Source organism: Callorhinchus milii, unplaced genomic scaffold, assembly GCF_018977255.1.
Source record: "Callorhinchus milii isolate IMCB2004 unplaced genomic scaffold, IMCB_Cmil_1.0 Scaffold16, whole genome shotgun sequence".
NCBI lineage: Eukaryota > Metazoa > Chordata > Chondrichthyes > Chimaeriformes > Callorhinchidae > Callorhinchus > Callorhinchus milii.
Window position 1 is genome coordinate 3,383,214 of NW_024704757.1, and position 11,677 is coordinate 3,394,890.

The window sequence follows — 11,677 nt, forward strand, 5'->3', positions numbered from 1 at the left end:
CTTAGGCAAGTTTCCTTCCTCCACACGCCACCGTTTACCTCGCAGTAAGTAGGAACCCGGTTGAGATTTGATTGGCGGAACGCTTTCCGGGGGTAATAATCCTCAATCCACGACTGTTTGTGGGACTCAGCTATATCACAATTGGCTGCCACATTTCACCCACAAAATACACAGTGAATTCACTTTACAATAGCGCTTTAGATGTCTCAACAACGTGATAAGGCGCTATATCACATGCGAGGTTTATTGTTATTGTTATTAATTATTATTATTAACCAGTTGTCAGAGGGATTTGTTTGCAATTTAGGTATTGTAACCTGGATTAGACCTCTGCATGCCAAGTCTTCGAAAGGCCAATTTGTAACTCACCTCTTCTGCTGTTCTCCTTTAGCCTTGAAGGACCGAGTGCACAAAAGATTAAACTGAGTGAAAATCAAATTGGAGACGAAGGCGCTGAGAGACTGGCGGAGGTGTTGTCTGAATTAACATCGCTGGAGAAGCTGACGTGAGTGTGTGTCCCTGCACTGGGTACTTGGGGAATCTTCTGACACTCGTCCTGTGTTGATAAGAATGGAAGATGTTTGTGTTACTTGCGAAGAGACGAATTGGTGTAATCTAGCCTTGATGTGATGAATGTGCAGATTAGGGTCTCGACAGTCCAAGGGGAGAGCTAGAAGCAGAGGTTTTGAGACATCTCGAAGACGTGATAAGGCGCAATATCAAATGCAAGCATTATTATTATATTATTATTAGTCTGCTGATCACCATAACTGGTTGTTTTCTTACTCTCCAGGTTATCACGGAACCAGATCACTGACCGCGGGGCACAGACTCTGGCCAGATCTCTGCCCAAACTGAAGTCCTTGAGGACATTGAGGTAAGCCTGGCACTGCTGCCCGGCAACTCTACATAGACCTTGTGACCGGTATAGCATGGCACACAGTGAGGTGCACCCCTGACTGGCCGGCCTCTGAGCAACAATCGTGGAGCGAGTGACCAACTTTATCCAGGGGATTGTTGGGCAGAACACCGGGAGAGAGAAACTCCTTTCTCTTTTCGAATAACGGCATAGGATCTTTAACGTCTGAACAGGCAGACGGGATCTCAATTCAGCGTATCATCCGAAGGACGGCACCTCCGACAATGCAGTGCTCCCCTGGCACTGCACTGGAGTGTCAGCTTAGACTATGTGATTCCAAGTCCCGATGTGGGGCTTGAACTCACAACCTTCTGTCGCAGGGCAGGAGTGCTATCGCTGAGCCAGGCTGACACACGTAAATTGTCATCACAGGAAGCCATATTAACTCTGACCTGACGACCCAGAGTTGCTGAAAGGCAGCCATTTTTATAACCTGACTCGTTATAACACAAGGCTGATTTTATGTATAATACTGTTACTGTTGCGAGTGTCATCTGCATCCAAGCTGTGACCCGCTCAGCTTTCCCCCACTGGTGAGGGAGCTATATAAATCCAAGTTTTTGTTGTTGTTGTACCATTGCCCCTCCATGGCCTCTATCCTCGCCCAGCTTCATTGGCTCCTCATCCCTTAGAGAATCAAGTTTAAGATCCTCATCCTCACCTTAAATCCCTCCAATGTCTTGGCCCTCTCTGCAACTTCTCAAATGTTTCCTCTGCTCAGTGGGCACCGGCCTGTTTCACGTCCTCCACCCTCCCCGCCCCACCATTGGTGGTCGAGCTTTCAACCCATTTGCCCCCAGCCTCTGGAACTCCATTCCCCCTCCGCCCCCCCATCTTGGGTGCAAACCCTGGATTGTTGAAGCATCTTGGTACATCCTCCTGACGTGAAAGGTGCTTTGTAAAGGTGAATGTGTTGCTGTTGTTGTTCGTTGTATAACTGAGACCCAATTGTTACAATAGACAATTGAATGTGAGCGTTTTATTCAGTTGGTGCACCACAGTCACCCATCGACAGGCAGCTCCTAATCCAGTCTCACTTTATTTCACAGTTTATACGATAACATTATAGGTGATAAAGGAGCAGAGAAACTGGCAGAAATCCTTCCAGCAATGACATCGCTGAAAGTGCTCGAGTAAGTGTAATTTAATAAACTTCCTCGCCTCCTTCAAGGCCCGTCTCAAAACCTTCCTCTTTGACGTGCCTTTGGCAACACTCACACCCCCATCCCCCTACCTGGACTTGAGGTATCGATCAGCCATGATCTTATAGAATGGCGGAACAGACTCGAGGGGCTGAATGGCCTACTCCTATTTCTACGTTTCTATGTTTCTACCCTCCACCCACTTGATTCTAACCCCCAGCCTGGGTGAAAACCCTTAACTGTCAGTGCCTTGGGACATCCTTTCCGACGTTATAAATGCAATTTGCTGTTGTTGTTAAAATATAGATTATAAAATATATAAAATACAGAATAATTCATCAGTTTTCATTTACCAAAGTGCCGGAAATCGCAGAAGCAAAAAGTGCAGAAGATTGCTTTATCCTTCTGCCTCTCCTCTATTCTTTCCTCTTTCTCTTTTTTGTGAAATTCTTTAAAGTTGTCTTTTTAAACTGAAAGGAACGTAACGGCAATTTCTGTGACTTGTGCAAATGGAATCCGCTGGGGTCTAGTGACTGACTTTTCACCTCTGTGAGCGGGTACTTCAGCATTCACAGTGAGCCGGTTGTTAGTTAATTGGCAGATCGCTTTCCGGGGGTAACAATCCCGCCCCCAAAATAATAATATCTGCGACTGTTTGTGGGACAGTGCTGTGCGCAATTGGCTGCTGCGTTTTGCCCACAAAATACACAGTCAATCCACTTTATAGTATATTCTATGAAGCACTTTGAGATGTCTCAACGACGTGATAAGGCGCTACATCAAATGCAAGGATTGGTATTAATATTAGTGCTCCATTTCTCTCCCCAGCGTTCAGTTCAACAACATCACTGATGTCGGAGCTCAGAGTCTAACACACAGTTTGAAGAACTGCCCGCACATGGAGAGCATCTGGTTAGTGACCCACATTGTCACCGCTCGTATGGGCGGGTTTAGCGGGATGGCTCGAGAGGTAGAATATTTAATCGGTGAAACACTGCGACCCAACATTGCTGTTAAGAGTTTAGAATCTCCACACCCAGCAATATATCGTAAATATTAAAAAAAAAGTTGCATCTGAGTCCGTGCTTTTCACGTCAGGAGGACGTACCAAACCGCTCCACAGGATTTTAGAATCATGGTAATTGATAGCGTAGAAGGAGGCCATTCAGCTCATCAAATCTGCAATAACTCTCATAGCTATCCGGACTTTTAATCCCACCTCCCTGCCCTATCATTATTTTATGTAAAGTGTAGTGACCGTATTTTGACGGCAAACACAGCAGACACTTTTCAAGTAGCCATGTTTCACAAACAGCCATGAAGTGAATGGCTAGTTTTTCCTGGGGGATTGTTGGCCTGGACACCAGGAGAGAGAAACTCCCTTCTCTTTTCCCCATAGTGCCATGAGAACCTTTAATATCCACCTGACCAGGCACAAGTGATTTAATGTCTCATCCGAAGGACGGCACCTCTGACAATGCAGTGCTCCCCCAGCACTGCAATAAAGCATCAGCCTGGACTGTGAGCTCACAATCCTGATGTGGGGCTTGAACACACAACCTTCTGACTCGAGGGTGAGTGTGCTACCACTGAGCCAGGCTAAACTAATAGACTGATTGTTGTATTCTTGTTTGTAGGTTGTGGAGTCCCACCATCCCCCACTGGGTGTCCGACCACCTGAAACAGATTGACGTTAGAATCAACTTGCAGTAGAAGAATCTCCTTTGGAAGGAAAATGGTTTTCATGGGGTCGCTGGGTTTTGTGACGATCCCCACAGTCGGGGGGCAGGGAGTCTGGGATGTGGATGACACTCGGGCTTCCATCAGCGCTCAGAACACTTGAGAGAGCTTGGCGGAAATCAGCAACTATCATTCATGTCTAATGTCATTGTGGCTGAGGTCTGAAGGCCCAAACTCCAATGGTGGAGCTGGCAGGGCGGGGGTCATGAAACAGGCCAGTGCTCGCCGAGCAGAGGGAGCAGACAGGCTGGGAAGGTGTTAGTAGGTCGCAGAGATAGGGAGGAGCAAGACCGTGGAGGGCTTTGAAAGTGAGGACAAGGATCTTAAATTGGATCCTCAGGGGAATGAATGTATGATATCTAATCAGAATAATATTCCTTGCACTTTAATACATCACCTGATCATGTCGTCAGAATCACTTCACAGGATTTACTGTAGTGTATTGACTGTTGTGTCAATAGGTGAATAGGGCAGACGGTTTTGTGCACAGCAAATGTCTCACAAACAACCATAAGAGTGAGTGACCAATTTTATCGGGGTGATTTGTTGGCCAGGACAGAGCAAGAAAGTCCAGTCTCTTTGCTGTTGCGTGGAGTCTTTAACATCCACCTGAACTGGCACAGGTGGGAGTGCCAATTACGTTTAATACATTTAGAGACTGAGTGTCACTCTCATTCACCACTGGGGCTTTGCACCAGCTTTAATATTACTGTATGTCCCCCCCCACCCATCAGAAAAACACACCAAAATAAACTGAGCAATTTGACCTTTTAAGCTTTAATATGTTCCTGGACTGTTCACTATGTGAGCAGTTTGCTGTAGATTAAAATATTAGACTCTGGTGTATATACGTTTGTGTAAATCTGAAGCTGAACATGAGTGGTTGCACTAAAATGAAAATAGTATTTTTATATTTAAATCTTGAAAGAATTGAGCATTTGACAAGGGGGGAACCCCTGAACCCTACATTGCACTGAACTTACACTGTATGTTTTTGCTGCTGTTTTGAATAAATTCTGAAATATGTTGCTATCAACTTGCGTTATTGTTGTGGTTTCTGTTGGAAATTTACAGCACAGGAGGATGCCATTCAGCCCATCAAGCCCCTCACCGTCTCTCAAAGCAGCTGCACTCTCAATTCCACTGCTCCGCCATCAAACACGTAGCACTCCAACTTCCATATTACCTGTCTATTTCCCTCTTGAAACCCCAGAGGGTGGTTTGCATCTCTGCATCTCAACTGCCCTGGGGTCTGGGGCCGGTGGATCTTGCGGCAATAATGGGAGATGGGGTAGTCAGTGTGGCTGCTGCTGGACACTCGGGCTTCCATCAGTGAGTCCGATGGAGCAGAGGGAGGCTGTGGGACGGTCAACAACAACAGCAATGACAACTTGCACTTATGTTGCGCCCTCCACGCAGGGCAGCATCTCAGAGGGTTTGGGGGGGGGGGGTAGGAGACGAGATGGACGGAGGGAGAGGAGGACAGAGCGGAAGTGATGTGGGGTAAGAGGACAGGAATGGGGGGTTTTGGGGTAAAGCAGCTCGGGTCGCGGGTGGCAGCCCTGACTGGAGGCAGAGCTACCAGCGGGGCATAGTCAACCCGCGGCATGGAGAGCACGGAAGAGTTGGAATGGGAAAATGAAGAACGAGATACAGCAGAGGATGACAGAGAGGATCGTGGTCGCCTGAACCGCCTCCAGATAGTCTGTCAGGAGCAACAAACATTCGAGAAGAGACACACTTGGCTCATCTGATCTGGAGAGTAATAGGCTCCGATTTTGGCAAGAGCCACATCTGGATGACCCTCAGAGTGCGTGTTCAAAGGACTGCTGGAGATTATCCAGGTAAAAATGGTCAACTTGTCATGAGTCTGGCAAGCTTTCTGCTGCTTCTCCGGCCGGGATCATTCTAGTTTTATATATAATAATAATAATAATCCTTGCATTTGATATAGCGCTTTCAAGGCTTCTCGACATCTCAAAGTGCTTCACAGAATATACTGTAAAGTGAATTAACTGTATATTTGTGGGCGAAACGCAGCAGCCAATTGCGCACAGCAGTGTCCTAGCGTCAAGGCTTTGGCTTGAAGATTAATGGGAAATAAATGAAGAGAATAGCAATTTTACACAGCAGAAGGCAGGTTGGGACGTGGGATGCCCCGCCAGGTACTTTCTATTTCCCCTCAGCTCAGCTGTGTCTGCCTTCCTGCACAGTGATATAACTGTTTCCTTTCCGGTTGCCTTTCCACGTGAACATTTTCTAGTTATTACTTAGATTATAGTGTAAGATTCGCTAGTTCCTTTCAGCACTAGTATTTGTCACTCTGCATCGCGTGTCCTCAAAGTATCCACGTATCAAGAGTCTGCAGTGAAACACGTAAATAATAAAGTATCGTTACATAGCTTCCTGTTTACCTCAAACTGCAGTAGATTTTGCTTAATCTAAGATATTCATTATAGCAAAATATATCCAAGCAATTGGAAGTTAAACTTGCAATTTAGGCTATATAAAAAAATAACATTCCTTGCATTTGATACACAGTATTGACTTCCTTGTTGAAAATACTTCACAGTAGTTTAGTATATTGTATAGTGACGGTGTCTTTGTAGGTGACCATCAATATGGTAAACTGTAAATATGGAGGAAATATAATATAATTATCATTGCATTTGATATAGCGCCTTATCACGATGCTGACATGTCTCAAAGGCTTCACAAAATATATCGTAAAATGGATTGACTGTGTACTTTGTGGGCGAAACGCCCCATACACATGGAATTTATTCATTGATTAAGAGGCGTCCGATGCAATTATTTATTTAACGATAATCATAATGGTCATGGAGAGAAAATGGTGTTGGAATTTCTATTCACTTGTCAGAACGTTTATGAGCTAGATTTTGCAGTTCCATAAAATACCTTAATTGTGCTCACTTGGATTATAAATTGCTCCCACTGTTTGGGTCTCGAAATGTTCTATCTTTGAGCATTCTTTAAGCCGGGAGCAGTAAAGGTTATTAAAGGTAAAATCCATTATCATCATTGCTTACAGTAAGAAGCTGCTCCATTTCTGAGTGAAAAGTGCTGTGTTTCAAAGTGATCAATAATCAAACTTGTGCACTCAGCTCTTTCACATGTCTAGGCTTGGCTGACCTGCCAAAGCAGTAAAAGGGAAGAGTGGTAATAACGGGAAAGGGAAATAAATCTCTGACTGAACAACTAGTAAAGTAACTGAGCTTCTGGACGTAGGTCATGAATATATTCAGAGGCCCTGGAGATTAATACGAGGCATCATCTCCCATAGGTCAGTCTATTCCCTGCTTTATATTTTGTCTTCAGCTGATGTTCATGGCGCCCTAGAAATTTACCTACACAACAAGGTCACCAGATCTATCATGTCTGGGCTGCTCTTTGAAATGGCAGTGAATTCAGTCCTATTGACCCACCTTTCCCCATACAGCTGCAACCAGTTAATCCAGAACTCTTCCGCCCGCACGCTCTCCGTATCACCATCACACCAGTCGTCGCCAGACTCCACTGGCTCCCTACAACAACAACTTGCATTTATATAGCGCCCCTCATGCAGGGTAGCTTCCCAGAGTGCTTACCCGATGGATCAATTTCAAGATCCTCAGATTCTTCTTCAAATCCCTTCATGCCCTGACACCTCCCTACCTCTCTGATCTTGTTACCCCCCCAATCCACTAATGGTTGCCTCTGCTCGACTGGCTCCGGTCTTCTGAATGTCTCTTCATTCCACCATCAGTGACTGCGCTTTCACCATCAATAAGCCACTAAGGAACACTCTCCCTTAATCCCTCTGCCTAGCTCCCTCCCCATCTTCAGGTTGCACCTGAAGACCTTTTCCTCTTCGACTGCGCCTACGTTCACCTTCCCCTAGCCCCCGGCTCTGCATCATGCTCCACTACCGTCAATCACTCTGGGATGCTGTTGCTACATGTCACTCCCCTTTAGATATCTATCTCCAGGGGAAAGAAATTACCCCCAAAAATATGAGAAATGAGAATTATACACACTCAGAACACTGCTAGCGATGGCAGTCTGATTTGATTTATGAGCAGAGACTGGAGGAGGTGGGCCTATTTTCATTGGAACAGAGAAGGTTGAAGGAGACCCGATTGACGTCTTTAAAATGATGCATGGAGGTTGCTATCGAAATGCAAGTTGCTGTTTTGTATCCTAGTTCCATCTTAAAAGCTTATGTCTGGTAGAGCATTTGCACGTCCTAACACCGTCTCGTCCGGTGTTCCTTAGAGCTCTGTCCTTGGTCCCCTCCTCTTCAATATCTATATGCTCCCTCTTGGTGACATTATCCTCAGACATGGGGTCAACTTCCACATGTATGAGTTGGATGACACCCAACTCTATCTCTCTGCCTCCACCCTTGACTCCAGGATCCGCTGCTTGCTGACAGAATGCCTGTCAGACAACAAGTCTTGGATGAGAGCAAACTTTCTTCAGTTGAATGACAACAAGACCGAGGCTCTACTGATTGGCTCCCATCAATGCCTCCTCAACTCAGGCGCTGACAGCATCATGATCCATGGTTGCCCACTCCATCTTGCTAAGCCAGTCCCAAACCTTGGGGTCTTGTTTGACCCTCAATTATCCTTTCTACCCCACATCTGCTCCATGACCCGCTCTGCCTTCCCCACCTCTGCAACATCGCCTGGCTCAGACACTGTTTCACGCTGCAGGCCCCTGAGACCCTCATACACGCCTTCATTACATCGAGGCTCATCTATGCAAACCCACTGCTTGTTGGCCTCCCCAACTCCTCCCTCCACAGGCTGCAGATCATCCAGAACTCTGCAGCCCGTGTCCTCTCCCACACCAGGCTCCATGAGCCTATCACCCCATCCTCGCCCGATTCCACTGGCTTCCCATCACTCAGAGGATACAGTTCAAGATCCTGGTCCTCACCTTCAAAGCCCTGCGTGGTCTTGCTCCCCCCTACCTCTGCGACCTCCTAAACCTCTACTACCATGTTCGCTCCCTCCGCTCAGCGGGCTCTGGCCTACTTCACGTCCCTCGCCTTGCACGCCCCGCTATCGGCGGGCGGGCCTTCCGCCACTCTGCACCACCCTCTGGAACTCCATCTCACGGTTCCTCCATCTCGCCCCCTCCCTCACCACCTTCAAGATCCACCTCAAGACCCTCCTCGTCAACCGTGCTTTTGGTCTCCCTGCTTGCCCACCCCCCCCCACCCTCCACCCTCCCCGACCCTCAGCTCGGGTCCGTAATAACTCTGTCTGTCCAGCGCCTTGGGACGTCCTTTACGTGTAATTTTGTTGTTGTTGTTATGTAACATTTTCTTCCTTTTTATTAATGGCCTCTGGTCACTGGTTCACCGACCAATCATAGAATCATAATAAATAATAATAATCCTTGCATTTGATATAGCGCTTTATCACATCTTCGAGACACCTCAAAGGGCTTCACAGATTATAATGTAAAGTGAATTGACTGTGTATTTTGTGGGCGAAACGTTTCAGAAGTGTCCCACAAACAGTCGTGGTTTGAGTGAGCAAATTGTTATTTTTTAAAAAATTGTTTTGGAAAGGATTATTACCCCTGGAAAAGAGATCCGCCAATTGACTAACAACCGGTTTCATATTTACTGCTAGATAAACAGAGGCGTGTAGAGTAAGGAAACTTGCCTAAGGTTTCGTCCTGCCCGGGAATCGAACCCAGGTCCTCTCGCTTACGAGGCGACTGCTCTAACCTCTAAGCTACAGGATTCCAAAAGAATCATAGAATCTTACGACACAGAAGGAGATCATTCGGCCTATAATGCCTGTGCCGGCTCTTTGAAAGAGCTATCCAACTAGTGCCACTCGCCTACTCTTTCCCCAGAGCCTGCAATTTCTTCCTTTTCAAGTACATATCCAATTCCCTTTTGAAAGTTATTATTGAATCTGCTTCCTCCACCCTTTCAGGCAGTGCATTCCAGATCCAAACAATTCGCTGCAGAAAAAATGTATCCTCTCCTCCCATCTGGTTCCTTTGCTAATTATCTTAAATCTATGTCCTGTGGTTTCAGACCCACCTGTCAGTGGAAGCAGTTTCTCCTTCTTTACTCGATCAAAACCCCTCATAATTGTAAAGACCCCATCAGGTTTCCAAAACACACAGTCACTTTACACTTTACACTGTATTATACTGTAATCTCTTTACAGTATATCCTGTGAAGCGCTTTGAGACATCTCAACGACGACGTGATAAGGCACTATAATCAAATGCAAGAATTATTTATTATTATTCCTTCAGCCTTCTCTGGTGCAGTGAAAACAAATTCAGTTGCTCCAGTCTCTGCTCACAGAACAAATCATACATCAATGTCCCCATCAATGTTCTGTGTTCTCATTCCATTTTGGGGTAATTTTGTCCTCCACACCCCCTGTGTCTCATCGCACGGAGCAGCCCTGCTCCACAATGGCACCAGTGCTGCTTGGAAACATTAAAAGAGTGTAAGCGTGACTCAGGGATGTCTCCCCTCTCACGGAGCTGTGGTCCTGACCCTATTATTGCTGTGTGCGTTGAAGCCTTCGACTGAATGTCACCAGTCAATAGCAAAATTAAATGAACTCATGTTAAAGTGCAAGGTAAGAGGACACGGGCTGCAGAGTTCTGGATTATGTGCGGCCTGTGGAGGGAGGAGTTGGGAAGGCCGACAAGCAGAGGGTTTTCATAGTCGAGCCTGGAGGTGATGAAGGCATGAACAAGAGCTTCAGCGGTCTGAGGGTGAGGTAGTGGCAGATTCGGGCGATGTTACGGAGGTGAGGCAAGGCAGAGCGAGTCATGGCTTGGAAGTCCCGAAGTGGGGGCTTGAACCCACAACCTTTCGACTCAGTGGTGAGAGTGCTATCGACTGAGCCAGCCTGACACACAAAGAAAATATTGCATAGAGAATCCAACACAACTTTGGAATAATCCTCCATTCCCACTATTGAGTCCTGGCTTCACTCCACAAATACTTTCCTTTCTGTTGCCCTCCTCCAGCTGGTAACATGGGGTTGCTTTTATTCCAGCTGAAAATGGACTGTGACAAGAGCTGGAATGTGAAGCCTAGGTATTAACTCATTGGATTTTAGCTTCATTAAATATCTTCTGAGCGGCATTGATAGCAATTGCAAAACAACCTTCATCGATTCCACTGAGTCCTGATACTAAACTCCTCATCAGTAAATTAACTGGAACCTTTTGAGAAGACATGCAAATCAACAGCATGTGGTTTTAAACTGAAGGAAGAGATTTAGCAGTTGGTGGAGTGTTAATAATACTGCTTCCAATTATAATGTACCAATCCTACAAGTGGATTTCAATAAAATTACATTAGAAATAAACCTAGAGATTTCTTGGTGAACCTTTGAGGTGCAGCTGTGGGAATGAGGTAGCAACGCACATCATCCGCTGGTAAATTGATTTTTCTCTCCTGCTGGTTTCTGTGTCAGTGTTTTCATGATGGATTTTCATGTCTGATGAACGCTGCCGTTATATAATCAGAACAGTGAGCTGAAGATCAAACGGTAAACTGAGTGTTGGAAGATCCAGAATACAAACTGGTCATTGATGCAAATGGCAAACCTAAGGACACGGCTGCAGAAAAGCCTTTGTTATAATAATGACCATTGCATTTGAAACAGCAAGTCATTGAAGCATCTCAAAGCGCTTCCCAAGAATTACTGTGGTGACTGTGTATTTTGTACGGCAGGCAATTTGCGCACAGGACAAGACCCACAAGCCAAGAAGTGAATGACTAATTTTATCTGGAGGATTGTTGGCCAGGACACCGAGAGAGAGAAACTTCCTTCTCTTTTTTTCTGACTGTTCAGGGCAGATGGTGTTCCCATCA

The 11,677-nt window shown here is 46.0% G+C and overlaps 1 protein-coding gene across 1 annotated transcript in view; it reads left to right on the top strand.

Moving 5' to 3' along the window:
• ciita (class II, major histocompatibility complex, transactivator) overlaps positions 1–4,026 on the top strand; it is a 49,357-nt gene extending 45,331 nt beyond the window's left edge. Inside the window, exons 19-23 of the mRNA XM_007904906.2 lie at positions 392–505; positions 794–877; positions 1,969–2,052; positions 2,890–2,973; positions 3,699–4,026. Coding sequence (XP_007903097.2) covers positions 392–505; positions 794–877; positions 1,969–2,052; positions 2,890–2,973; positions 3,699–3,774 — 442 coding nt within the window. The 3' untranslated portion in view covers positions 3,775–4,026. The remainder of the gene's footprint in view (positions 1–391; positions 506–793; positions 878–1,968; positions 2,053–2,889; positions 2,974–3,698) is intronic.
• Positions 4,027–11,677: the final 7,651 nt, after the last annotated feature.